Source organism: Cebus imitator, unplaced genomic scaffold, assembly GCF_001604975.1.
Source record: "Cebus imitator isolate Cc_AM_T3 unplaced genomic scaffold, Cebus_imitator-1.0 Scaffold0, whole genome shotgun sequence".
In the NCBI taxonomy this organism is placed as follows: Eukaryota; Metazoa; Chordata; class Mammalia; order Primates; family Cebidae; genus Cebus; species Cebus imitator.
Window position 1 is genome coordinate 20,070,939 of NW_016107315.1, and position 25,541 is coordinate 20,096,479.

Genomic DNA, 25,541 nt, shown 5'->3' on the forward strand with positions numbered 1-25,541 from the left:
TCTACCTTCCCAGCACTTCTGAGTCTCTTCAAGGGCTTCTGGGCACCTAGAAGCCCTTGCAAATTCTGTGCAGGCACAAAAAGCCACCTCTGGGTGGCTCAGGGAAGTAGGGATATTGAGAGCTTAGGTCCTCTTAGTCTCCCTCTAACACATTTTTCTTTCCACAGTGCTTCAGGATAACAGGAGCAAACTTCAGGGTTTTTTTATTTCCAGAACACTATATCCTATCCTTCCTTTACTCCCATCCAGAAGCCTCAGGCCTAGACATCACAGGCAAAGGGGCCACTTATCCACACTCTAGAGGACTCTGTGCTCCAGTCCACAGGCTGCTCCCTGATAAGTCAAGGGGTAGAAAAAAGAAATTAGAATACTCTTTTGTCCCTTACAAAGACTGGCTAAGCCTTTCATCTTGCTATGGACTTTGAAATGCTATTTAAATGTCAGAAGCTGAAAACTGACTCTTTCTTTTTGTGTACCTGCTATAATAACATTAACTCTTCCAGTGGAAGAAAGGTGCCTGGGGTTGTCTAAGGAAAAGTCATAAACACAGAGATGCAAAGGGAAAAAAGAATCCCCTTTATATATTTTAGAATATTTTCAGAGAGTTCTGTGAAGTTCAGTGCTTCCCAACTCTTCTCCCTCTGCCTAGGCTCAGAAGGGCTATGTAATAATGCTTCAGTTCTAGAAAGCTGACCTACTTAGGCTTTCTCCAGTCTGTAAAGAGAATATTTAGAGAGATAATTTCTGCATTTACAAAACCAAGACCAGGGTTTGGGATGACCAAGAAGGAAGTTGTGAAGTTTGATCTCCCCAAAATAGAAAGATCCCTGCATGAATGAAAAAAGAAACAAGGCAATTTTTAAAAAGTTTAAAATGTCATCTCTGTAACAAAGATTTGCTAGGTAATCTTCTGTGCCAAATCTTCATCAATCCTCCCAACAATTCTTCCCAAGGAAGCGATTCTTTTCCCCATTTTACAGATGAGAAATTGAAGGCTGAAAGAGGTTGCGAGCCCATTCCACCTAGATCACAGTCACTAGGCATCCATTCCCTTGGCCGCCTTCATGAAAAGGTGTGAACACGTGAATGGGGGTCAGTGTGGAGCTAGGGTGTTTCTCCTCTTCACAGCCTCGAGACAGGAGGGCGCAGCTAGGCTGTTAAGCTGATAACAGAGAACCCCAGGATGTTGGCTGTTAGGACATTACCTTCCTTTTGCTCTGACACGTTCTAGAAAATTGGCTGGAAGCAGGGGAATGAACAGAGTGGCTTCTGGAAAGAGGTGTCCAGCATCTATGTGATTCTATGATAGAAGATAAAATTCCAAGTTAGAGAAAGGCAAGTGTAAAAGTAATAGAATTCAAGTGATTTTCCAGTCTTCTTCCTTTGGGTTGGAACGGGAGTTTTCCATTTCTTCAGCAATTCTCTGGAGTCTTTCACTTCCCAGATTTTTAACAGCTCTTCTCCCTCCCTTTTCAGAGCTTACTGGAGGTCTGTCCTGGCATGTACCCTCCTCCTCAGGGAAAAGGAGTGTGAGGTGGAGACAGGGTAGGTTGGGACACAAGGTCCGATTAAGTGTGTGTCCCAGCTCAGTGCCCTGACTGAACCCCGATCCTCATCTCCCCTGGAAGTGGGGCTCAGCACAGACCAGCAACCAACTGCTGGGCTGTGGGCGCCCCCATGTTGGAACCTGAGTTGGAGATTATCTCCTAAGCAGATACACTCTTCCAAACTGGGGATGTAGGGCTTGGAAACTAGAAAATGCCAGGTCTGAGGGAGAGGAAAGAACAAGTCCAGCAATACACAGAGCTCTGTGTATTCAGAGGGAAGTTGGCAGGGTTGTGTTCGGGCAGAGAAACTCCGAGTGGTACAAAGGAGACGTGCCCAGAGTGGAGAAATCATGCTAATTGTCTGCACCAGAGCTGGAGAACGCCACCCAAAATGAAGAGAGAAAGGGGAGCCCTGTCCAGAGCCTCCAGGGCCCTGCGCCTCGCTCCTTTTGTCTACCTTCTTCTGATCCAGACAGGTAGGAGGTCGGAAGGGTAAGGAAGGGTCTGGAGAAAGAACCCGGGGCTTTTACAGCAAAGGGAGGGGAGAGTGGAGGGCCTGAATGCCTTTGGGGCGGGAGTAAGGGAGAGCTCAGCTGCTGTGGGAAGCTTCTCAGAGATTCAGGCATTAGCGTTGAATATATTACTTCATTCCGTGTGCCTCCCGCGCGGCCCCTGCCCCTTCCCCCCCAAAAGGCTGCATGGCTTTGGAGCTCCCACGGCATTCAGTACATTAGATGGCAGGCACTGGGCCATTTCATATGGGATGACTTGCTGGCGTGGGCCAGTCCAGCATTCTTTCCAAGGAATTGTGGTGGGGCACGAGGGGTGGGAGTAGGGGAAATCTTTTTGTCCTTCCCCAGCCCCCCACTCCGGCTTCTCTGAGTGTAAAAGAGTAAGGCAAATGAAAGAAGCTTTGGAGATAATGAGCCTCCTAGTGTGAGATAGTCATACCAACCTAGCCATAATTCACTCCACACCTTAGCTGCCTACCTCCTCTACTGCCCCCTACCAACTCCTTCCAGAAGTGATCTTATTTAAATATACCTGTTTATGAGTACAAACACCTATGCACACACACAATTGCAGAGCACCTAAGAATTCACAACTTCATGGGGCAAACAGATGCAGAGATCATTTTACTAAACTGCAGGAACTATCATAAGTCAATTATGCAGAGAATGCATAGCAATCAGAGAAAGGTCACCTACCCCATCCAGGAAGCTGATGCTGGTGGTGGGGGGTTGGTAGGGTAGGACACAGAGTGTGGGAATATCAGGGGGAGGTTTCCTTGTAGAAGGAATGTGTGCACTGAATTTTAAAAGATGGGAAAATAGGTAGGAGTATGAATGGGCATTAGGGTTGGTAAATGGGCAAAGGTCAAGAGCTTGAAATAACATCAAGCATTTAATCCCAGCCCAGCATTTCATCACTGCTGGAGAGAAAAGCATGAATTGAGTTAGGCAAGAGTTTTGTAAACCAGATTCATATTCTGGGTGTTGAGAGGTTGGGGGGTGGTGAGCGGTTTTTAATTTGGGGACTGTCAGGCTTACACGTACCTTTCGGATAACTCACTCAGTCTTCAGGGAGCCATTGGAGGGGAAACCGGTGGCAAATAAAGTAAGAAAGGAAGTTTGTATTCATTTTCTAGGGCTCCTGTAACAAAATACCACAAACTGAGTGGCTTAAACAACAGAAATACATTGTCCCAAAGTCTTGGAAGCCAGAAGTGGGAGATCGAGGTGTCAGCAAGGCCACGCTCCCTCTCAAGCTTCTGGGGAGGGCTCTGCCTTAGGGTTCTCTCCTAGCTTCTGGTAATTCCTTGGCTTGTGTCAGCATCACTCCAGTCTTGGTATGGCATTCTCCATATTTGCACGTCTGTGTCCACGTTTCCCCTTTTTATACGGACACATGCTAGAGTAGGTCCACCCAACTCCAGTATGATCTCTTCTTATTAGATCTGTGGTGACCCATTGCCAAACAAGGTCACATTCAGAAGTACTTGGGGGTTAGGACTTCAACATATGAATTTGAGGGGAACACAGGTCAGCCTATACCAAAGCTATTGCAGTAGACCAGGAGAGAAATAAGAGGAGTAACATGGACTGAAATTATAATAAAGATAGAGGAAATTAGGCATGTTGAGAAAATGTTTTAGAGGTAAATCAGGAGCTAGTGACCTGTAGGAAGTAGGAGGATCCAGGGAAGAAGGGGGGATTCCTGTGTAAAATCTTAAACAAAAAAAATGAGACAGGGTTGACGGATATGGTGATGAGTATCATACATGTTTAGATTGAAATACCTGTGAGGCTTCCATGTGAAGATGTTACATAGCCTGGAGTTGGGTGGCAGAGAGGTCAGGGTTGGAGAGAGGTATTTGGCAGCTGTCAGCCCATAGGTGAGAGTTAAAACTATAAGCACAGATAATATTACTTAGGAGGGGGAAAATATGGGATGAAAATGAAACATCATATAACCTCAAGATTTGTAGAGGAAGGCAGAGGAAGAAATGCCCATTAAGTAGACAAAGAGGGAACGGTCAGAGAGACAGGACTAGAAGCCTGCGGTACTATCCAGAAGATCAAGGGAGTTGAGAGTTTCAGGAGGAAATCCACACCATCAAATGTGTCAGAGAGATCCAATGTGACAAAGACCTGAAAGAGCCCATTGGTTAGGCAATTAAGAGGTAACCGTTGGCTTTGGTGAAGTGACAATGGGCTGAAGAAAGAATTAGAGCTGACGGTATGCAGACAGTGAATTGAGGATAGGAATGGCACAAATATACAAAGCAGAAATGGCCCTAAATTCCTTCTGGCCAGCAAATGATAAGGAAAAAAATTACAGAAAGATCATGTCAGTCAGTGAGATTGGGACAAAACAAAAGGTGATCAAGGATATTCTGTGTGAAAAAATGTAACTTAGTGAATACACCAAAACATTCTAAATGTGGCCAGGTGCAGTGGCTCATGTAATCTCAGAATTTTGGGAGGCTTAGGCGGGTGGATGGCGTTAAGCCCAGGAGTTTGAGACCAGCTTGGGCAACATGGCAAAACCCCGTCTCTACAAAAATTTAAAAATTAGCCAAACCTAGTGGTGCAAGCTTGTAATTCCAGCTACTCAGGAGGTTGAGGTGGGAGGATTGCTTGAACCAGGAAGGTCAAGGCTGCAGTGAGCCATGGTCATGCCACTGCATTCCAACCTGAGTGACAGAGTGAGAACCTTTCTCAAAAACAATAATAATAAATATGTATATAATTTAAGCTATGCAAATATTATATTAGTTAATGACCTATGATAAGAGGTAAGTGCTGGGAGAGGCCATTGTACTGCTGTGGAATAAAGAGTAATACGAGCTGAGATTCCAGGAATCTCTGCCATTCTTAATATATTTTTTAGGAAAATATCTGCTTCTGGGACCAATAAATTCCAAAATTTAAGTTCCTGGTATTAACTATGTGATAGTCCATTGTAGTTTCAGAGTAGGCCTGGGAAGAGGAAGGACTCTACTCCATGAAGTTTTTCAGGGACCAAGCCAATGGAGCCCTATCAACTTTGACATGTGCTTCCAAAGATCACCCTGAGGTTTATCTCCATTTCTTCCAGGTAGAGAATTTTATTTTATTTTATTTTATTTTATTTTTAACAGTGAAACATACAAGAAAGGCTTTGTTAAACAAGGTCTGCAAGTGTTACATATCACTTACACTAGTTCTGTCCGCTACAACTCAGTCACTTGGCCATACTTAACAGCAAGGGACGCTGGCTGGGGAATGCATTTTTTAAGATTGGCACTAAAGGGGAGACTGGACCATGTGGCTCTGGCTCCCCAAGATTTACCTTAATCTTGTGCCGTGGCAGAAAACACCGAGCTAACCCTGAGGCACAGAACATACAGTCTTCAACACTCCGGCCCTGACATGGACAAATGAGGCTTTTCTAAATTTATCATTTTTATTTCCCGATTTTTAAATTCCAATTTAACAAACATTCACATAAGAATTTTCTAGAGACCAGGGCATTATCTGACAGACATAAACACAGCATGCCGTCAGTCTAGGTAATCTTATTTTCAAGGTTTCATTCTCTGGAATCCAAGAACTATTCCATCCCTAGGGACCCAATAGAAACAAGTCTCTTACCTGGGTTCCAAGCTTTGTAGCTCCAAGTTTACCTCTGCATTGTAGGTGCTGTCATTTTTTAAATTGTCATTAAAAATTACATATGAGAAAATACATTTAGCATAAAGATACAGTTTTGTGAGCCTTGAAAAAGTTAACAAACCCATGTAATCAACCCCCAAATCAATAAGTAAAACATTTTGGCCCCTCAGAATCACCTTCATACTATCTCAGTTACTACTGCTTTCCCTCTGGGATTACAATGGTGTCCTAACTTTTAATACAAATTAATTGTGCATGTCTTTCTATAAGTGGTATCATATGTATTCATTCTTCCATGGCTGAACACCAAGTTTGTAGAATTCATCTATGTTGTTTTTGTAGTTTGTTTGGTCTCACTGCTGTATCGCATTCCATTGTGTGAATATACCACAATTTATTTCTCTATTCAACTTTGACAGACACTTTGCTTGTTTCTAAACAACCCAACCAACTTAGCCCCATTGGGGCTTTATGAATAGAGTTGTCAATATTATGCATTCTATAATAGTACATATCTTTTGGAGAACAGATATGGGTATTTCTTTTGGGGATACTCCTAGGAATAGAATTGCTTAATTATAGGGTATATGTGTATTTAGCTTTCGTAGGTATGGCAAAACAGTTTCAAAAATAATTATATCAATTTACACTCCTATCAACATGTATGAGTTTCAGATGATCCATATCTTCACCAATAATTGTATTTTTTCTTTTTCATTTTGGCCATCCTAGTGGATATGAGCTGCTATCAAATTCTGGTTTAAGGTTGGTGTGGTGGCTCACATCTGTAATCCCAGCACATTAAGAGGTCAAGGCACAAAGATTGCTTGAGGCCAGGAGTTCAAGATCAGCCTAGGGAATGTAGTAAGACCTCGTCTCTACAAAATTTTTTTTTTAATTAGCTGAGTGTGGTGGTATGTTCCTGCAGTCCCAGCTACTTGAGAGGCTGAGGCAAGAGAATCTCTTGAGCCCAGGAGTTTGAGGCTGCAGTGAGGTATGATCATGCCAGCCTGGGCAACAGGGTGACACCTTGTNAAAAAAAAAAAAAAAAAAAAAAAAGGTTTAAAATTTTATTTCCATCATAATTAGTGTACCCATTTTCCTATTGCATTGTTTGAATTTCTTTAAAATGTGTTTTGTGGGCATTTAAAATATATGTTTTGCATATGTGCCTTTTATAGGATATATGCATTGCAAATATCTCCACCCACTTTATGGTTTGCCTTTCACTTTCTAAAGACTATCTTTTGCTGAATAGAAGCTCTTAATTTTATTGAGTCTAATGTATCATTTCCTTCTTTGATGGTTACCACTTTTGTGTCCTTTATAAGAGATCTTGTGTCTCCCCTCAAGTCAAGGATATGGTCTGTTTTCTTTTTCAAATGTTGTTGTTTTGCCTTTAACATTTAGATCTGTAATCCATCCAAAATTAATATTTGTGTAAGGTGTGAGGTAAGGGTCAATTCATTTTTATCCCAGATGCCCCAGCACTGTTTTGTGAAAAGCACTTTTCTCCTGTACTGCAGTGTCACCTTTGTCATCATTTGAGCAATCATATTTAAATCTGTTTTCAGACTTTCTGTTGACCTATTTGTCTATCTTTGTGTGAAGATCACAAAGTAAACTTCCTGGGATTTTGATTTGTATGTATTAAATTATAAATCAGTTAAGGAGAATTGACAACTTAACAGGAGTAATTATTTCGGTCCAAAAACGTGGTAAATCTCTGTATGCCATCTTAATACCTATTAACTAGGTACACATTCCTGAATATCTACAATCCTTAGATTGTAGATAAAAAGCTACCAGTTCCTGGATCCCAAAAGCCTTCTTCACAATTTCTCTTTCCTGGGTTTCTCTTATACCCCTGAATAATTGGCACTTCAAATGATTTGTGGGCCTCAACAGGATAGCAACATAAGAATACAACACAGCAGCCCCAACATCTATACTATGAGTGATGCACCTATAGAACAGCAGAGGAGGGGGGTGGTTTTCTCAGATCCTCATTAATTAAGAATAATATTAAAAATCAAGGGCCGGGCGCGGTGGCTCACGCCTGTAATCCCAGCACTTTGGGAGGCCGAGGCGGGTGGAACACGAGGTCAAGAGATCGAAACCATCCTGGTCAACACGGTGAAACCCCATCTCTACTAAAAATACAAAAAATTAGCTGGGCATGGTGGCGCGTGCCTGTAATCCCAGCTACTCAGGAGGCTGAGGCAGGAGAATTGCCTGGACCCAGGAGGCAGAGGTTGCGGTGAGCCGAGACCGTGCCATTGCACTCCAGCCTGGGTAACAAGAGTGAAACTCTGTCTCAAAAAAATATATATATATTAAAAATCAAAAGCAGAAACAGTATGTTTTCCTTTTAGGAAACCGAAGTGTTCTGTCCTTGGATTATTAGATGCAGTTCTGGCTACCACACCATAAAAGGAAATAATACAGTTGGAGAAAGCCCAGGGAAGGGTACCTATGATGGCCATAGGATGAGGAGATTTCTTTGTGGAGATAGACCCAAACTAAACAAAAAACTTTTCAGATGCAAAGGGACATGGCAGCAGTCTTTGGTGTTAGGGAATATAGATAAGGTGTGTATAGACCAAATCCTAGAACACACATTTGGCACCACCCCTATTGACACTTTTAAAAGGTAAATTTAAGACAAATACTGGTGAAAGGAAACTTTGACCCAGCAAAGTGGGCAGGTAAAAATGAATGGATGGTGATTTCTCTAAGGGAAGACCCTAATAAGAAAAGCCAAGGCTGTCTGCAGGTGCTTTCTTATACCCTAAAGTGTGACATTCCCAGGCGTCACAGCAGCTCAAAATCCTACTTGAGGAAAGGCCCCACCCTACCCCAGTACCATATTGTTGAGGGTGATAGGGTACATCTTGCTGAGATCTCAATTTCCTTTCCTTCAGCCTCTGGTGGGAACAGAAACTTTCTACCTCCTGATGCCTCAGAGACAATGATTAAGTTAATCGTTTCTCAAGGTTGAGTGGTCCTAGTCCATTTATTTCCACTCTGGACCTTAGTTGTGAGCTATTTCCTCATTTTTATGTCATACTTTGGCTCTTGTCCCAGTTCTCTGTGTCCCTTGAAAGCTGTGGAACCTGAACTTAATACAGAGTATGATTTTGGTTAGAGTTTTTGGGAAACTGTTTGCTCAGCAAACTGCTCTATCAGCTGTCAAGAAAGACTCTTTCATTCACTTATGAACACGTGTGAATACATCCTTTTGACCCATGGACATACCCATGATCACAGGCACAATGAGAGGACTTATCTATAGGTTGGTGAGACGTCAATCTATAGGCCGTAGCTTCGCCAATATTTTCATCCAGAAATATCAACTTTAAATTGGCAGAAAGGCTTCAGGGAGAAATATATCGCGAAAAGGCTACTAGGACTTTGGATGGGATAGGAGAGCATGGAAGCCAGGGAAGCTCCAGGAGGCCACAGAAGATAGAAGGGAAAGAAGAAATCCCTTCCACTTTTTTTGAGGTTTTCACTGTCCAGACTCCTAGAAGAAGGAAATGAGACTCCTCAAAGTTTGGTGCTTGGGGTCATTACACCTGTGCACCCTGACTATCTGAGATCCATGTCTCAGTTAATTTACAAAGTTTGTTTTGCTAAAGTTGAGGATGCGTGCCCGTGACACAGCCTCAGGGGGTCCTGATGACATGTTCCCAAGGCGGTCAGAGCACAGTTTGGTTTTATACATTTTAGGGAGACATGAGACATTAATCAACATATATAAGATGAACGTTGGTTTGGTCCAGAAAGGTGGGACAACTGTAAGCAGGGAGGGGGCTTCCAGGTCATAGGCAGATAAGAGACTAAGAGATAAATTGTTGCATTCTTTTGAGTTCCTGATTCGTCTTTTCAAATGAGGCAATCAGATATGCATTTATCTCGGTGAGCAGAGGGGTGACTGAATAGAATGAGAGGCAGGTTTGCCATAAGCAGTTCCCAGCTTGACTTTTTCCTTTAGCTTAGTGATTTGGGGGCCCCAAGATTTATTTTCCTTTTACACACCAATTTACTTAACTCCAGGGTGGCTCTGCATACATAATCCTCACATGCACAGCACACTGCTACACACTGGGTCTCGAGAAAGGGGGGTAGATGTTCCCCAGCTATTTGATCATCACTCCAGGGCCTTTAATCAAGCTCATGCCTTTTTTCAGGGCCACCTTTTGTTATACATACCAAAGCCTATGCCTATTTGCCTAAAAAGGGAAATTTGAAAGTTTGCTTTTCTAAATCAAGCCATGCCTTGGACCTATCAGTTGATAGGCAGGAGATCCCATTTAAATAATCACAGAAACTAAGAATTAAAAAAAACCTTATGGATCATGTGGCCAAATGGACTTTGGTCTGATGCACAGAGCTGATAGGGATTCCTAGTCGCTCCTTGGGTTACTGAGAGGGACAGGACTCATCCCCAGCACCTCTTCTACCAAAGCACGTGAGATGGAACCATATTTCATTTCTTTCCATTTTTATTTAAGATTTTGTGGGAAGACAGTATTGTTAATTTTTAAAAGTCTGAAAATAGTTTATGTTGTTCATTTTGCCTGCCCCAAATTAAGATTTTCATTCAACAGCAAGCATATGATATTCAGATATTCACACATTTAGCTTTGATCATTAGAGCTGTCTCTTCTGCTCTTTTGTTTTGTTTTGTTTTTGTTTTTGTTTTTTGTTTTTTGTTTGTTTTGAGACGGAGTCTTGTTCTGTTGCCCAGCCTGGAGTGCAGTGGTGCTATCTTGGCTCACTGGAAGCTCCACTTCCCAGGTTCAAGTGATTTTCCTGCCTCAGCCTCCCAAGTAGCTGGGATTACAGGTGTGTTCTACCCCACCTAGCCAGTTTCTTTTACTTTTAGGTTTTTTTGATTCTAACATTTCTGGCAGGTAGTGGATCACAGAATGTCAGCGCTTGGGCCGGGTGTGGTGGCTCATGCCTGTAATCCCAGCACTTTGGGAGGCCAACATGGGTGGATTGCCAGAGCTCAGGATTTCAAGACCAGACACCTGGGCAACATGGTGAACCCTGTTTCTTCAAAAAATAAATAAACAAATAAACCAGCTGGATACAGTGGCAAATGCCTGTGGTCCCAGCTACTTGGAAGGCTGAGGTAGGAGGATAGCTAGATCCTGAGAGGCAGAGATTGCAATGAGTCAAGATTGCGCCAGTGCACTCCAGTCTGGGTGACACAGTGAGATCTTGTCTTAAAAAAAAAAAAAAGTCAGAGCTAAGAAGGCACCTAGAGATCTTCTGGTCCTGCTTCTTCATTATACAGAGGAGGAAGCTGAGGCCCAGCAAGTGAAAAAACAGCTAACTGGCCTTTCCTTGACCATTTCCAAAGATGAGGAGCTCACTACTTGGCAAATCACTTGTTCCAAAAATGGATCTAATATATTTAGTAAATAAAATTTGCTTTAATCTTCACCACCAACCTTTTAGTTTAATCGTCTCTTGGTTTGGTCTGTGTCCTCTAAGCACAAGGAGAGACATAAGGAATGAAAAGGTACAGCTCAGTTTCCTCAACACTGAATGGGAGCAGCAGCAGAGTGAGAAACAAGGGTGAGAAAGAAAGAGGGAGCTTCACAGGGAATGACAGTCAAAGGAAGTGGCAGGAGGTGCAGAGGGACCGAGAATCTGGCGTGTACGTGCCTATTCAGCTAAACTCAGCCCTCCGCCCAACTGGCATGCTCTCCAGAAGACCCTCCTTCAGGTGGTTGGATTGCTCTACAAGGCCAGGTGACACCAAATAACAGCATCTATTCAAGTCTCAAAGCTCCTAAGAGGTCTCTGAGATGTGAGATGTGTCTCTGGATATAGCATCCATTGCACAAGTGGTAAAATCCCAGATTTACAGGGCTGGAACAAACCAATGAGACCATCTAGCCTACTACTTCTGTTATGTATAGGGAATCTGAGTTCCAAACAGATGGGACCCTCCTAAGTCATGTATCAATAATAAGGCCCAAAACTCTGCTCAATTTTGTGTTCTCTCTGCTGTATGACAATGACTAATATGCATACTGTATTTTCCAATCCTGTGAACTTGATAAGGCAGTTGCTGTTGTTATTTTTTTTTTTTATTTTTTACTTTTTTGAGATGAAGTCTCCCTCTGTCACCCAGGCTGGAGTGCAGCGGCACTATCTCAGCTCACTGCAACCTCTGCCTCCCCGGTTCAAGCGATTCTCGTGCCTCAGCCTCCAGAGTAGCTAGGACTACAGACACATGCCACAATGCCCGGCTAATTTTTTGTATTTTTAGTAGAGACAGGGTTTCGCCATGTTGGCCAGGCTTGTCTGGAACTCCTGACCTCGGGTGATCCATCCGTCTTGGCCTCTAAAAGTGCTGCGATTACAAGCGTGAGCTACCACACCCCGCCTTGTTGTTATTATTATCCTTATTTTACAAATGAGAAGAATGAGCCTTAAAACGATTATGTACTCAAATCCACATAGCCAGTAAGAGCTAGAGCCCAGTGGGACAAAGCTTTTCTGATTCTAAGCTCTTTGTTCTACCCATCCCAAATCCCACTTCTAGGGGTACAGATTGGGCTGGAGTTCAGGTGAATTCCCAAAACCACCTTCCTACTTGCAGAACTGTTCTTCACTGAGTGGCCTAGTAAGATGCTACACGCATCTACAGAAAAGATGGGGGAGGCTCTTAGTATAACTAGAAAGTGGTCAAGTTGTCTTCAGGCCCCTAAGCTTTCCCTTTACTGGCACTGTCTCATGACTTGCTCCTTTCTTTGTGAACCTATGTTCCCATGCTATCTCCATCTCACCCTCCCAATCCCCAATCGAGAAGATCTGACAAATTCACCCAGAGGTCTAATGACTATAAGCTTCAGATGAGATAGGGATTTTTGTCGGTTTTGCTCATTGATATATCCTAAAGACATAGAAAAGTGTCTGGCACATAGGAGATATTCAATAAATATTTTTATCAATGGATCGCCTAGGGTGTGGGTGAACTAGAATCTTCCACAAGAGGAAGGCAATGGACAAACTGCTAGGGAGGCAGAGGGCCAGGTGGAAGAAGGATTGAGGGCCATGGGATGACTGTGAGGGAGGACACAGGGGCAGAGGTGCACGGAGCTACCATGGAGGAAGAGATAGCACCAAGGGGGAAGCAGCCAGGATTGGCAGGAAGTCAAGAGCCAGACAGGCAAGGCTTTGGGAGCTCAGAGGGCTTAAAGTTGGGAGTGGGCTAAGGAGCCCAGGGCCTGATGCTGCCCTCTTCCTCATGGGTCTCTGTTCACAGACCCCCTGGAGGGGGTGAACATTACCAGCCCCGTGCGCCTCATCCATGGCACCGTGGGGAAGTCGGCTCTGCTTTCTGTGCAGTACAGCAGTACCAGCAGCGACAAGCCTGTAGTGAAGTGGCAGCTGAAGCGTGACAAGCCAGTAACCGTGGTGCAGTCCATTGGCACGGAGATCATCGGCACCCTGCGGCCTGACTATCGAGACCGTATCCGGCTCTTCGAAAATGGCTCCCTGCTTCTCAGCGACCTGCAGCTGGCTGATGAAGGCACCTATGAGGTCGAGATCTCCATCACCGATGACACCTTCACTGGGGAGAAGACCATCAACCTTACTGTAGATGGTAAAGTGCTCTGGCAGGGAAAGAGGCAAGACTGGCAGGTGGGACTGGGGAAGGGTCTGCCCAGCGCACCAACTAGACCAAGGGAAAACCAACCCAAAAGGCACTTGGAAGCTGAGACTGAGGCAAGTGGACGCTAGAAGTTGGCAGACAGGCACAGCACAGCTAATCATGTAGTGTGATTGCCATGTGCCAGAAACTATTCTAAGCGCTTTGCATATGTTGACTCATTAAATCGGGATAGTTAATATCATTATTCCCATTTTGCAGATGAGGAAAGTGAGCCACTGAAAGGTTGAATAACTTGCCCAAGGTCACACAGCTAGAAGTGATAGAGCCAAGATTTTAACCTAAGCACTTGGACCTATGCTTAGCCCAACTAAAATATCTTCCTGGCTAGGTCAGTTTAAGACATTAAAGCCCAGTGGTCTTGGGAAGGCATTTGGAAAGAGGGAACGAGGGCAACACCATGTGTGCCTTGTTCAGAATTTACCCACTGTGCCTAGTTAGTGCTCCATAAATGGTGAAACAAATGAAATAAATGATGGGAAAGGACTGGATTTAGGATGCCTGAAGTCTTCTCAGCCCACAGATTGAGTTGGAAGGCAGTGTTAAAGGTGTGTTGGAAGGCCGCGAGCTGAAAAGGGGAAGGGGGACATTTCTTAGCCAATGACTCACAGGCTCCCCCGTTCCTGCGGCTCAGTGCCCATTTCTAGGCCGCAGGTGTTGGTGGCTTCGACCACTGTGCTGGAGCTCAGTGAGGCCTTCACCTTGAACTGCTCTCACGAGAATGGTACCAAGCCCAGCTACACTTGGCTGAAGGATGGCAAGCCCCTCCTCAATGACTCGAGAATGCTCCTGTCCCCTGACCAAAAGGTGCTCACCATCACGCGCGTGCTCATGGAGGACGACGACCTGTACAGCTGCGTGGTGGAGAACCCCATCAGCCAGGGCCGCAGCCTGCCCATCAAGATCACCGTATACAGTGAGTTTCCTTGCAGGCTTTCCTTAAGTACTTAAAGCCCCAAGAGGCAGGTGACCATGAGAGACTGAGGACAACCCAAAGAGTGTCACTGGGGGGGAGGGGACAGAGATGGACAAACTGTCCATGGAGGACACCAAGAGGTAGGCAGTGGGTTCTGTGCAAGCTCCACCACCACCATCAGCCAGGCATGTGGCCTGGGGCTCCCCTTCTCTTCCTTCCATGGCAGGATGCTCTGCTCACCACACCTTGCCCCTTTGAAGTTTCTCCTGCCTCTCTGCTTCTCTCTCTCCCTAGGAAGAAGCTCCCTTTACATCATCTTGTCTACAGGAGGCATCTTCCTCCTTGTGACCTTGGTGACAGTCTGTGCCTGCTGGAAACCCTCCAAAAGGTCTGGGTAACTCTCCTGAGCACCCGAGTCCTTCAATCCATCCCAAACCTAAGCCCTATCTGAAGTCTCTTTACATGGCTTTCCTCCCAGGGCTCTGTATCTCTTCCCCAGAGATCCAGTCTACCACTGCGTGTGCAGCAGCATCCTGTGCTCCAAGCCCCACAACCCTAGCCCAGTAACAGTAGCTTTTCACTTGCCCAGCACCTTTTTTGGGGCCAGGTACTGTGGCTGTGGTTAGCCTGCTACCTTTTGATTATCTGCAGTTTACAGATAATGACACTGAGACTCGAATTGGTTAAATGACTTGCCCACAGTCACAATGCTAGTGACAGACTCAAGGTGCAAACCTAGATGTGGCTCATTCCAAAGCTCATGAACTGTACCCAGCCCATCTTCCTGTCACAAGGCCTCTTTTATGGCCATCAGATTCTTCCCTGTGTCCCCATTAGATCTTCTCCTTCTCACATTCAATAGTTTGGCTCATGGTGGGGCTGGATTGATTCACAGGAAACAGAAGAAGCTAGAGAAGCAAAACTCCCTGGAATACATGGATCAGAATGATGACCGCCTGAAACCAGAAGGTGAGCTCCCAGCCACCCACTCATCCATCCCATCGACACTGAGTGTCAGTGGGCTGCTGGGAAAAGACAGAACTGGGTGACAAGGAAACGAGCTCTGCAGGGCCCCTTCCTCCACCAACTGCACAAAGACTGCAGAGGAGGGAGAGGTTTGGCCAAGGTAGGAGACAGGATATTCAGATATGTTGGTGGAGGTTGTGGCCGGCCAGTTAGGGAACACAGAGAGTAGGTGCCAGCTGGGGTGGAGAGTCTGTACCTGAGCCAGCCACCCATTCTCTCCCATGTGCAGCAGACACCCTCCCTCGAAGTGGTGAGCAGGAACGGAAGAACCCCATGGCACTCTATATCCTGAAGGACAAGGTGAGCAGCTCTGGGCTGTGTGCCCAGAAACATACAGTGAGCCCCTCCCACATGCCTGGTGCTAGAGAGCCATACCATCATCCTATCCCTTTATAGCAGCAGTCCCCAACCTTTTTGGCATCAGGGACCGGTTTTATGGAAGAAAATTTTTCCATGGATGGTGGGGGTGGGGGGTGGTCTCGGGATGAAACTGTTCCACCTCAGATTATCAGGCATTGGATTCTCGTAAGGAGCATGCAACCTAGATCCCCACATGTGCAGTTCACAATAGGGTTCGTGCTCCTATGAGAACCGAGTGCAGCCACTAATCTGACAGGAGGTGGACTTCAGGCGATAATGCAAGCGATGGGGAGCGGCCGTAAATACGTAGGAAGTTTTGCTCTCTGGCCTACTGCCTACCTGCTGCTCTGCCGTTACGTTCCTAACAGGCCATAGCCCAGTACCAGTACTTGGCCTGTAGGCTGGGGACCCCTGCTTTATAGTACTCAGAGTAACCCTGTGAAATATATGTGTCATGACCATTTTAGAGATTAGAAAAACAAGGCTGTGAGGTTAAATGACTTGCTCAGGACTAAACAAGTGAATGAGTGGCAGATCTAAGTTTCAAACCTAGGTCATTGGGCACGAGTTCTGGTGATTTCCACCCTATTGCACAACTGACTCTGTCCCAGGCTGTCCATGACCGGTGGAAAGAGGAGAGTAAAGGAAAAAAATCGCATTTCAACATTTACTGAACACCTATTATGTGCCAGGAGGCCCCATGCTCAGTGTGGCATATTGCCAGAAAAACCAGACCTCTGTCTGCCCCTTCCAGGAGGGGGGCGTGCAGAGGGAACCGGGCGCCTCCCCTCGGAATTCCAGCGAGCTCCGACACCAGGCGCGCTCCCAGGCTGGGCGGACTGTCCTCTGACCCCTGCGGGGCGTGTCCTTGCAGGACTCCCCGGAGCCCGAGGAGAGCCCGGCCCCGGAGCCTCGAAGTGCGACAGAGCCCGGCCCGCCCGGCTACTCCGTGTCTCCCGCCGTGCCCGGCCGCTCGCCGGGGCTGCCCATCCGCTCCGCCCGCCGCTACCCACGCTCCCCAGCGCGCTCCCCCGCCACCGGCCGGACGCACACGTCGCCCCCTAGGGCCCCAAGCTCGCCCGGCCGCTCGCGCAGCGCCTCGCGCACACTGCGGACTGCGGGCGTGCACATAATCCGGGAGCAGGATGAGGCCGGCCCGGTGGAGATCAGCGCCTGAGCCTCCTCGGGACCCCCTGCGAGGCGCCTGCGGTCTGCGGCCGGCTGCCTTGGGGAGGGCTGGGAAGCCGGGGGACGGTGCGCTCTGGGCGAGGGGAGGTCCCGGCGGGGCGCTGATGTCTCGGGTGTGGACCTGTGTGAGCATGCGCAGACGGAGGCGAGTGCGCGGAGGCGGCAGTGCAGAGGTGGTGAAAGCGGCTCGCTATTGCTTCCGGTTTACTGGCTGTGTTCTCAGTTGGTATAGGTTGTGCCCTCTTAGAACCACATAGATTATTAAATTTCCGGTCCAATACCCGAAAGGGATTTATGGAAACTAACATCAGTAACCTAATGCCCGTGACTATCCTGTGCTCTTCCCAGGGAGCTATGAGGTTTCCCACTCACCACCCTTCCTTCTGAACAAATGCCTGAGTTCTGAGGCATTTTTTTTTTTTTTTTTTTGGGAAGTTCAGATTAGAGATGCCGCTTTCCCGAAATTCACAGTTGTACTTAGCTAAGGAGAAGCCAGATGCCGGTAACTGGGTGTGCAGGGGCTGTTCTGAGCTGGGGGATCATTGTGAAGGCCTTTTCCCCTGAGCACCTGGTACCTGGGGACCTGCAAGTTGGTGAGAGAAGGGTACAAATACATTTCTCTTTTTTGTTTGTTTGTTAAGACAGAGCCTCGCTCTCGCCTAGGTTGGAGTGCAAGTGGTGCCAACCTTGCTCACTGCAAACACCGCCTCCTGGGTTCAAGCAATTCTCCTGCCTCAGTCTCCCAGGCAGCTGGGACTACAAGCGCCGGCCACCACACCCGGCTAAGTTTTTGTATTTTTGGTAGAGACAGGATTTCACCATTTTGGCCAGGATGGTCTTGATCTCCTGACCTCGTGATCCGCCAGCCTCGGCCTCCCAAAGTGCTGGGATTACAGGCGTGAACCACTGCGCCCGGCTCATTTCTTTTCCCTCTGACCTGGGCCCTAGCAAGGGCAAAGAACTCGAGCCTGCCAGCTTGGCCTCCTCCTAGAGCCTCCCTCAGAGGCATGCCATGCCAAGCATTCTTTCTGTCTCTGTTCCTGAATAAAAGAGATGGATGGGCTTATTCGTTTAGAGAAGTGAATTCCACCTACTCCCCTGGCCCAGAAATCCAGACCAAGTGAGGAATTGTTTTAGCTCATCAAACTCATATCTTCATCCTGGCTTCCTTACAAAATAAGCCTTTCAAACAATCATTGCCCTCAGGAAGGTTGTTGAGCTTCCTCCAGCTGTGAGAACAAGTCCTAATCTCCAGAGAGATGTGGGGGGGGGGAGGGGCGGAGGAGGCTTATTGCTTCCCAGCATTTCGGGGAAACATGATCCAACCCCTGGCCTCCTGCCACCCATCTGCCCTGCTCCCACATGCTCAGATCCCAGGGAACAGAACAAGGGCAGACTCCCTAATCACACTAACATCAGAATAAAGAGGCCTGGCCACTGTGTAGCCGGGCTGTGCCCATGCCACCATCTATTGAACAGTTCATAGGAGGAGCAGTAATCTACTGTGTGAGGAGAGAGGGCAATTAAACAGCTGAAAGAGAAGGAGGCCCTCTGTGTGTTCCGTCCTCTCCTCCTGAATGCCTCCAAGCGTCCTTGCATCCCTGGCCCCTCTCCAACCTCCTAGACTCCAGAGCTGATTCTCCACCATCCCATGGAGCAATTCCAAGACCCCCAATACTCATCACCTCCACACCAGGGCACGTTTTGTCTCAGCCCCAAAGGCACTGACATTTCTAGTTTGCCCCCTCTGCCCTGACCCCAACAACATGCCTCTCTCAGCTCCCTGTCCCTAGGCATGTCCCCAGGCTCATTTGAGCAGATGTGCCTTTGCAGCTCCCCTAAACTTCCCAGGTGCCTCATCCACAATGAGAAAATGCATGTAGGGGAAAGTTTCTCAGGAAAGTGGAAGAGGCAGGACTTGGAGGAGGAGTACCTGCTGGTCAACCTTGAGATGCACAGGTGAAGGTTAGGGTGAGATGAGAGCATGCCACTCCCCGGTGCTGAATCCCTGAGGGGCCAGCTTCCCAGGCTTAAGCCAAATCTGCCTTAAAATGGGGGTGGGGAGGGGTAAGTACAGAAGTGGGGTTTTTTTGTTTGTTTGTTTTTATGTTGTTTTGATCTTCATCTTTGTATTCCTAGCATCTAGCAGAGTGCCTAGCACATACTGGATGCTCAATAAACTTTTGATGAAATGAAATGATAACTTTATTCCACATAAGCAAGGGTAACAAAACAAGCTGCTTAAGTATACCAGTCATTTCCCTTTTTTCTTCTCCTCTTCTTTCATCGCCTTTTACCCTCTTTCCAAACCCCAAATTACCCATTCCAAAATCACTTATTCATTCATTTACTTATTCAGGTGTTCTTTTGTTTATTCAAAAAACCTGTGTTTATCTACCATCGACTAAGCCCTGTGCTAGACATTGAGGATACAGCATAACTATGTCAGGAAGACAGATCAGTAAACAGATGATTACAATATGGTGTATAAAATGGCAGAGGTAGATACAAGGTGCTCTGGGAGCATGTACATTAGGTGTTGTCAGCAAAGATATCTTGGAGGAGAACAGACCTGAGTTGGGTCTTTCTTAGAAAGACACGTTAGTTAATCTGGTTTTTGAAAGTTTGAGAGGACATGGTCCAAACAGAGGGAGAAGCATGTATAAAAGCCTGGAAGTGCAAGACACAATGAGGGAATTCAGGGTACTAAGCCACAGCATTTGATGAAATTATTTCAGGAAAGAATACAAAGTAGAAAGTGAAGAAAGCAAGAAAGTCGCAGATAGATTTCTGAGGCCATCACTACGTGTAGAAAGGTTAAAAGGACCTCACCAAGAAGGCTAAAAATGCACAGCCAGTAAGATAGGAGAATATTTAGGAGATAATTATATCACACAATCAAAGGAATGAGAGGGTTTCAAGAAAAAGGGAGCATTTGGGACTGCAGGGGCTCACATACGAAAAGAAGTTAAAAGTGCATGTTAAATTTGGCAACAACAAAAACATTGAGTGACTTGGCATAAGCAGTTTCAGACATGTAGTGAGCCAGATTGCAACAGGTGAAAAGCGATGCGTAGAGCTTCCCTGCTAAATGCTTGAGGCTAGATGTTTGAGAAGTCTTCCTGTTTCAAAACAACTGGGTCCTGCTTAAATTATATTTGTTTTGCATTGCTGGTTTCAAGAGATGGGGGACGGTTTTTTTTTTGTTTGTTTGTTTTTTTGAGATGGAGACACTCTTGTCGCCCAGGCTGGAGTGCAATGGTGCAGTCTCGGCTCACCGTAACCTCTGCCTCCCAGGTTCAAGTGATTCTCCTGCCTCAGCCTCCCGAGTAGCTGGGCCTACAGGCATGTGCCACCACACCCTGCTAAGTTTTGTATTTTTGGTAGAGACAGGGTTTCACTACGTTGGCCAGCTGGGCTTGAATTCCTGACCTAGTGATCCACCTGCGTCAGCCTCCCAAAGTGCTGGGATTACAGGCCTGAGCCACCACACCCAGCCAGAGATGGGGGAAATTTTTAAGCAGCCAGAAACAAAACAAAATTTAAAAGCACAGTGAACTCAAAGTACTTAACACTCATAAAATGTGAGGTTACCAAGGGAGATGAAGCAAGATGACTGAATAGAACACTCCACTGATTATCGTCCTCCCTGCAGGAACACCAGATTGAACAACTATCCACACACACACAAAAAAGCACCCTCATAACAACCAAAACTCCAATGAATGATCACAATACCTGGTTTTAACTTCATATCACTGAAAGAGGCACTGAAGAAGGTAGAAAAGACGGCCTTGAATGGCTGACACCACCCTTACCTCATCACCCAGCAGCTGCCACATGGCACAGAGAGAATCTCTGCACTTGCGGGAGGGAGAGTGCAGCCATTGTGGGACTTTGCGTTGGAACCCAGTGCTGCCGTGTCACAGTGGAAACAACACCAGCTTGGGTACCAGCACAGCTGCAGAACTCAGCCAGCACCCACAGAGGGAGCATTTAGACCAGCCCTTGCCAAAAAAGAATTATACATCCCAGTCGTGGGAACCTGAGTTCCAGAAAGACTCACAACCATGCATTAAAGTGCTCTGGGTTTCTAAATAACTTGAAAATCAGTCTAGGATACAAGGACTGCAATTCTAGGGGAACTCCTGATGCTGTGCTGGGCTTGACATAAAGCCAGTGGACTTGGCGGAGGGCATATGAGCTAGTGAGACAGCAGCTGGGGCAGCCAAGGGAGTGCTTGCATCATCCCTCTGCCAACACCAGGCCTCACAGCTTACAGCTTTGAAAGAGACTCTTTTCTTTTGCTCGAAGAGAGGAGCAGGAAGAGTAAACAAGACTGTGTATTGCAGCTTGGATATCAGCTCAGCCACAGCAGGATAGGAGGGCACAAGACAGAGTCCTGAGTCTCCCATTTCAGGCCCCAGCTCCCTGACAACATTTCTAGGCACCTTGGGCCAGAAGGGAACCCATTGCCTTGAAGGGAGGGACCCAGTCCTGGCAGCATTCAGCACCTGCTCACTATAGGGCCCTAGGTTCCTGAATAATTTGCAGTAGAACCAAGGCAGTACTTGCCATTGGCCTTAGGTGAGACTAAGAGACATGCTGGCTTCAGGTGTCACCAAGCACCTTTCCAGCTGTGGTGGCTATGGGAAGGGGCTCCTTCTGCTTGAGAAAAGTAGGAGGAAGGGTAAAGGGGACTTTGTCTTGCAGCTTAGGTACCAGTGTAGCCACAGTGGGGTAGACAACCAAGTGGGCACTTGGGGTCCCCAGTTCCAGGGTTTGGCTCTTGGATGACATTTCTGGACCTGCCCTGGGCCATAGTGGAGCCCACTGACTTGAAAGGAGAGCCCTATGCCAGGCAGCCTTCACAGGCTGACTCAAGAGCCCTTGATCCTCGAATAAACATCAGCAGTAGCCAGGCAGTACTCATCATGGGCCTGGGGCAGTGGTGGCCACAAGGAGAGACACCTCTGCTTGAGGAATGGAGAGGGAAGAGTGGGAAAAACATTGCCTTGGGCTTGGGTGCTGGCTCAGCTGCAGTAGAACAGAGCACCAGGTAGATTCCCAAAGTTTCTCATTCCTAGGCCCTGGTTCCCAAGTGGCATCTCTGGACCTGCCCAGGACTGGTGGATACTTGGCACCCTGAAATAAAGGATACAAGTCTGGCTGGCTTTGCTGCCTGCTGACTGTAGAGCCTTAGGGCCTTGAGTGAACATAGGTGGTAGCCAGACAGTGGTTACCACAGGCCTTTTGTGACACCCGGTGCTGCGCTGGCTTCATGTCTAACCCAGCACAGTCTCAGTGGTGGTGGCCACAGGGGTACTTGTGTTATCCTTCTTCCCAGCTCAGCACACACAAACAGAGAGAGAGAAAGATAGGAGAAAGAGAAAGGAGAGAGAGAGAGACTGTTTGTTTTGGAGAAAGAAAAGAAGAGAATAAGAGTCTATGTCTGATAATCTGAAGAATTCTTCTAGATCTTATCCAAGACCGTAGGGTGGTATCTCTTCAAGTTTGCAGGAGCCACAGTGTTACCGAGCTTGGGGTACCCCCTAATGCAAATACAGCTGCATTCACCAAAATCTAAATCACAACACCCAAGTTCCTTTGAATACCTAGAAAGCCTTCCCAGGAAGGAAGGGTGCAAACAAGCCCATACACCAATGAACATCCACAAGCATCAAGACCATTCAGGAAACATGATCTCACCAAATGAACTAAGTAAATCACCAGTGACTAATCCCAGACAGACAGAGATATGTGCCCTTTGAGACACATAATTCAAATGCCTATTTTGAGGAAACTCAAGGAAATTCGAGATAACAGAGAAGAATTCAGAATCCTACCAGATAAATTTAACAAAGAGATTGAAATAAAAGAATCAAGTAGAAATTATGGAGTTTAAAAACTGCAACTGAGATACTAAATAATGCAGTAGAGTCTGTTAATAGTGAAATTAATCAAGCAGATTGAAATAAAAATCAAGTAGAAATTCAGCAGCTGAAAAATGCAATTGATATACTGAAGAATGCATCAGTCTGTTAACAGAAAAATAGAAGAAAGAATTAGTGAGCTCGAAAGCAGGCTATTTGAAAATACACAGTTATAGGAGATAAAGAAGAATACAAGAGAATGAGAGTATGACTATGCTATCTAAAAAATAGCTTCAAAATGACAAATCTAAGAGTTCGGGGCCTTGAAGAGGAAGTAGAGAGAGAGATAAGGGCAAAGTTCATTCAAAGGGATAATATCAGAGAACTTCCCAAACTTAGAGAAAGGTTATAGAACACTAAGCAGATTGCCTTTCCGCGCTACCTGCTGAGGGCTCCAAACGGCGTTTTTCTGGATTCCCATCGTAACTTAAAGGGAAATTTGCACAATGTCCGGAGCCCTTGATGTCCTGCAAATGAAGGAGGAGGATGTCCTCAAGTTCGTGGCAGCAGGAACCCATTTAGGTGGCACCAATCTTGACTTCCAGTTGGAGCAGTATATCTATAAAAGGAAAAGTGATGGCATCTACATCATAAATCTGAAGAGGACCTGGGAGAAGCTTCTCCTGGCAGCTCGTGCCATTGTTGCCATTGAAAACCCTGCTGATGTCAGTGTTATATCCTCCAGGAATACTGGCCAGAGGGCTGTGCTGAAGTTTGCTGCTGCCACTGGAGCCACTCCAATTGCTGGCCTCTTTACTTCTGGAACCTTCACCAACCAGATTCAGGCAGCCTTCGGGGAGCCACGGCTGCTTGTGGTTACTGACCCAAGGGCTGACTACCAGCCTCTCACGGAGGCGTCTTATGTTAACCTACCTACCATTGCTCTGTGTAACACAGATTCTCCTCTGTGCTATGTGGACATTGCCATCCCATGCATCAACAAGGGAGCTCACTCAGTGGGTTTGATGTGGTGGATGCTGGCTTGGGAAGTTTTGCGCATGCGTGGCACCACGTCCCGCGAACACCCGTGAGAGGTCACGCCTGATCTCTACTTCTACAGAGATCCTGAAGAGATTGAAAAAGAAGAGCAGGCTGCTGCTGAAAACTCTGTGACCAAGGAGGAATTTCAGGGCCAATGGACTGCTCCAGCTCCTGAGTTCACTGCTCCTCAGCCTGAGGCTGCAGACTGGTCTGAAGGCGTGCGGGTGCCCTCTGTGCCTATCCAGCAGTTCCCTACTGAAGACTGGAGTGCCCAGCCTGCCACGGAAGACTGGTCTGCAGCTCCCACTGCTCAGGCCACTGAATGGGTAGGAGCAACCACTGAATGGTCTTAAGCTGTTCTTGTGTGGGCTCTTAAACAACATATAAGATTCATGGAAAATAAACACCAAGTTTAAAAAAAAAAAAAAAAACACTAAGCAGATTTAACCCAAATGACACTAACTCAAGATAATGAAACTCCCAAATGTCAAGAATAAAGAAAGGATTCTAAAAGTAGGAAGAGAAAAGAAACAAATAACATATACTGGAACTTCAGTATGCCTGGCAGCAGACTTCTTAGCAGAAGCCTTACAGGCCAGGAGAGAGTGATCATATTAAACTGCCAATGGAAAAAGAACTTATATTGTAGAATAGTATATCTGGTAAAAATATTATTCAAACATGAAGGAGAATTTAAGACTTTCCCAGACAAACAAAAGCTGAGAGATTTCATCAACACCAGAGCTGTCCTACAAGAAATGCTACAGGGAGTTCCTCAATGTGAAAGAAAAGGACATTAAAAAAATAAGAAATTATCTGAAGGCCCTAAAATGCAATAAAATATATTTATTTAAACAGTCACAAGATTGAAGCTGTAATGAAACATTTCCCAGTGAAGAAAAGCCCAGGACCCAATGGCTTCACTGCTAAATTTTATTAAATATTTAAAGAAGAACTACTACTAATTCTACTTTAACTATTCTCAAAAGCAGGAGGAGGAAATACTTCCAAACCCATTCCACCAGGCCAGCATCACCCTGATACCAAAATCCAACAACGAGGAAAAAAAAAAAAAAAAAAAAACTAAAAAAACTTACAGGCCAATATCCATGATGAACATTGATGCAAAAACCCTCAACAAAATAATAGTAAATCAAATTCAACAATGCATTAAAAAAAATCATTTATCATGACTAACTGGGATTTATGCAAGGATGTTTCAACATATGCAGATCAATCAGTGTGATACATCATATCAACAGAATGAAGAACAAAAACTTTATCATCATTTCAACTGATGCTGAAAAAGCATTTGATAAAATTCAACATCCCTTTAAGATAAAAATCCCTTTAAAAACTGGCTATAGAAGGAACATACCTTGACACAATAAAAGTCATATGACAGACCAACAGCTAGTATCATACTGATGCGGAAAAACTGATAGCCTTTGCCCTAAAGAATGCCTTCTAAAAAGAATGCCCACTTTCACCACTGTTATTCAACATAGTACTGGAAGTCCCAGTTACAGCAATCAGACAAGGAACGAAATAAAGGGCATCCAAATTGGAAAGAAAGAAGTCAAATTATTCTTATTTGCAGATGATATTTGGTCAAACCCAAGGACTGCACACACACACACACACACACACACACACACACACACACGCACACACACAAAACTATTAGACCTGATTTAAAGATTGAGCAAAGTGGCAGGAAGCAAGATCAACACA

The 25,541-nt window shown here is 45.9% G+C and overlaps 2 protein-coding genes across 7 annotated transcripts; both read left to right on the top strand.

The window, feature by feature from the left end:
- The first annotated feature begins 1,509 nt into the window (after positions 1 to 1,509).
- Positions 1,510 to 17,234, top strand: HEPACAM (hepatic and glial cell adhesion molecule). Of its 6 annotated transcripts, none has more exons than XM_037736474.1 (8): positions 1,510 to 2,023; positions 5,007 to 5,147; positions 13,079 to 13,337; positions 14,038 to 14,319; positions 14,614 to 14,707; positions 15,215 to 15,288; positions 15,575 to 15,645; positions 16,580 to 17,234. In XM_037736474.1, exons 2-8 carry the CDS (start codon positions 5,055 to 5,057, stop codon positions 16,880 to 16,882), a joined length of 1,176 nt encoding a protein of 391 aa, XP_037592402.1. In that variant the 5' UTR covers positions 1,510 to 2,023; positions 5,007 to 5,054; the 3' UTR covers positions 16,883 to 17,234. The 6 variants fall into 6 exon arrangements, with proteins under 6 accessions (XP_037592402.1, XP_037592397.1, XP_037592389.1 ...); XM_037736469.1 differs by having other exon boundaries at positions 5,017 to 5,147; XM_037736461.1 differs by lacking the exon at positions 5,007 to 5,147 and having other exon boundaries at positions 1,511 to 2,023; positions 12,996 to 13,337; positions 15,578 to 15,645.
- A 5,965-nt stretch (positions 17,235 to 23,199) lies between these two features.
- LOC108300976 (40S ribosomal protein SA-like) lies at positions 23,200 to 24,212 on the top strand. The gene has a single exon (XM_017523981.2). The coding sequence runs from the start codon at positions 23,273 to 23,275 to the stop codon at positions 23,855 to 23,857; it is 585 nt and encodes a 194-aa protein (XP_017379470.1). The 5' UTR covers positions 23,200 to 23,272; the 3' UTR covers positions 23,858 to 24,212.
- Positions 24,213 to 25,541: the final 1,329 nt, after the last annotated feature.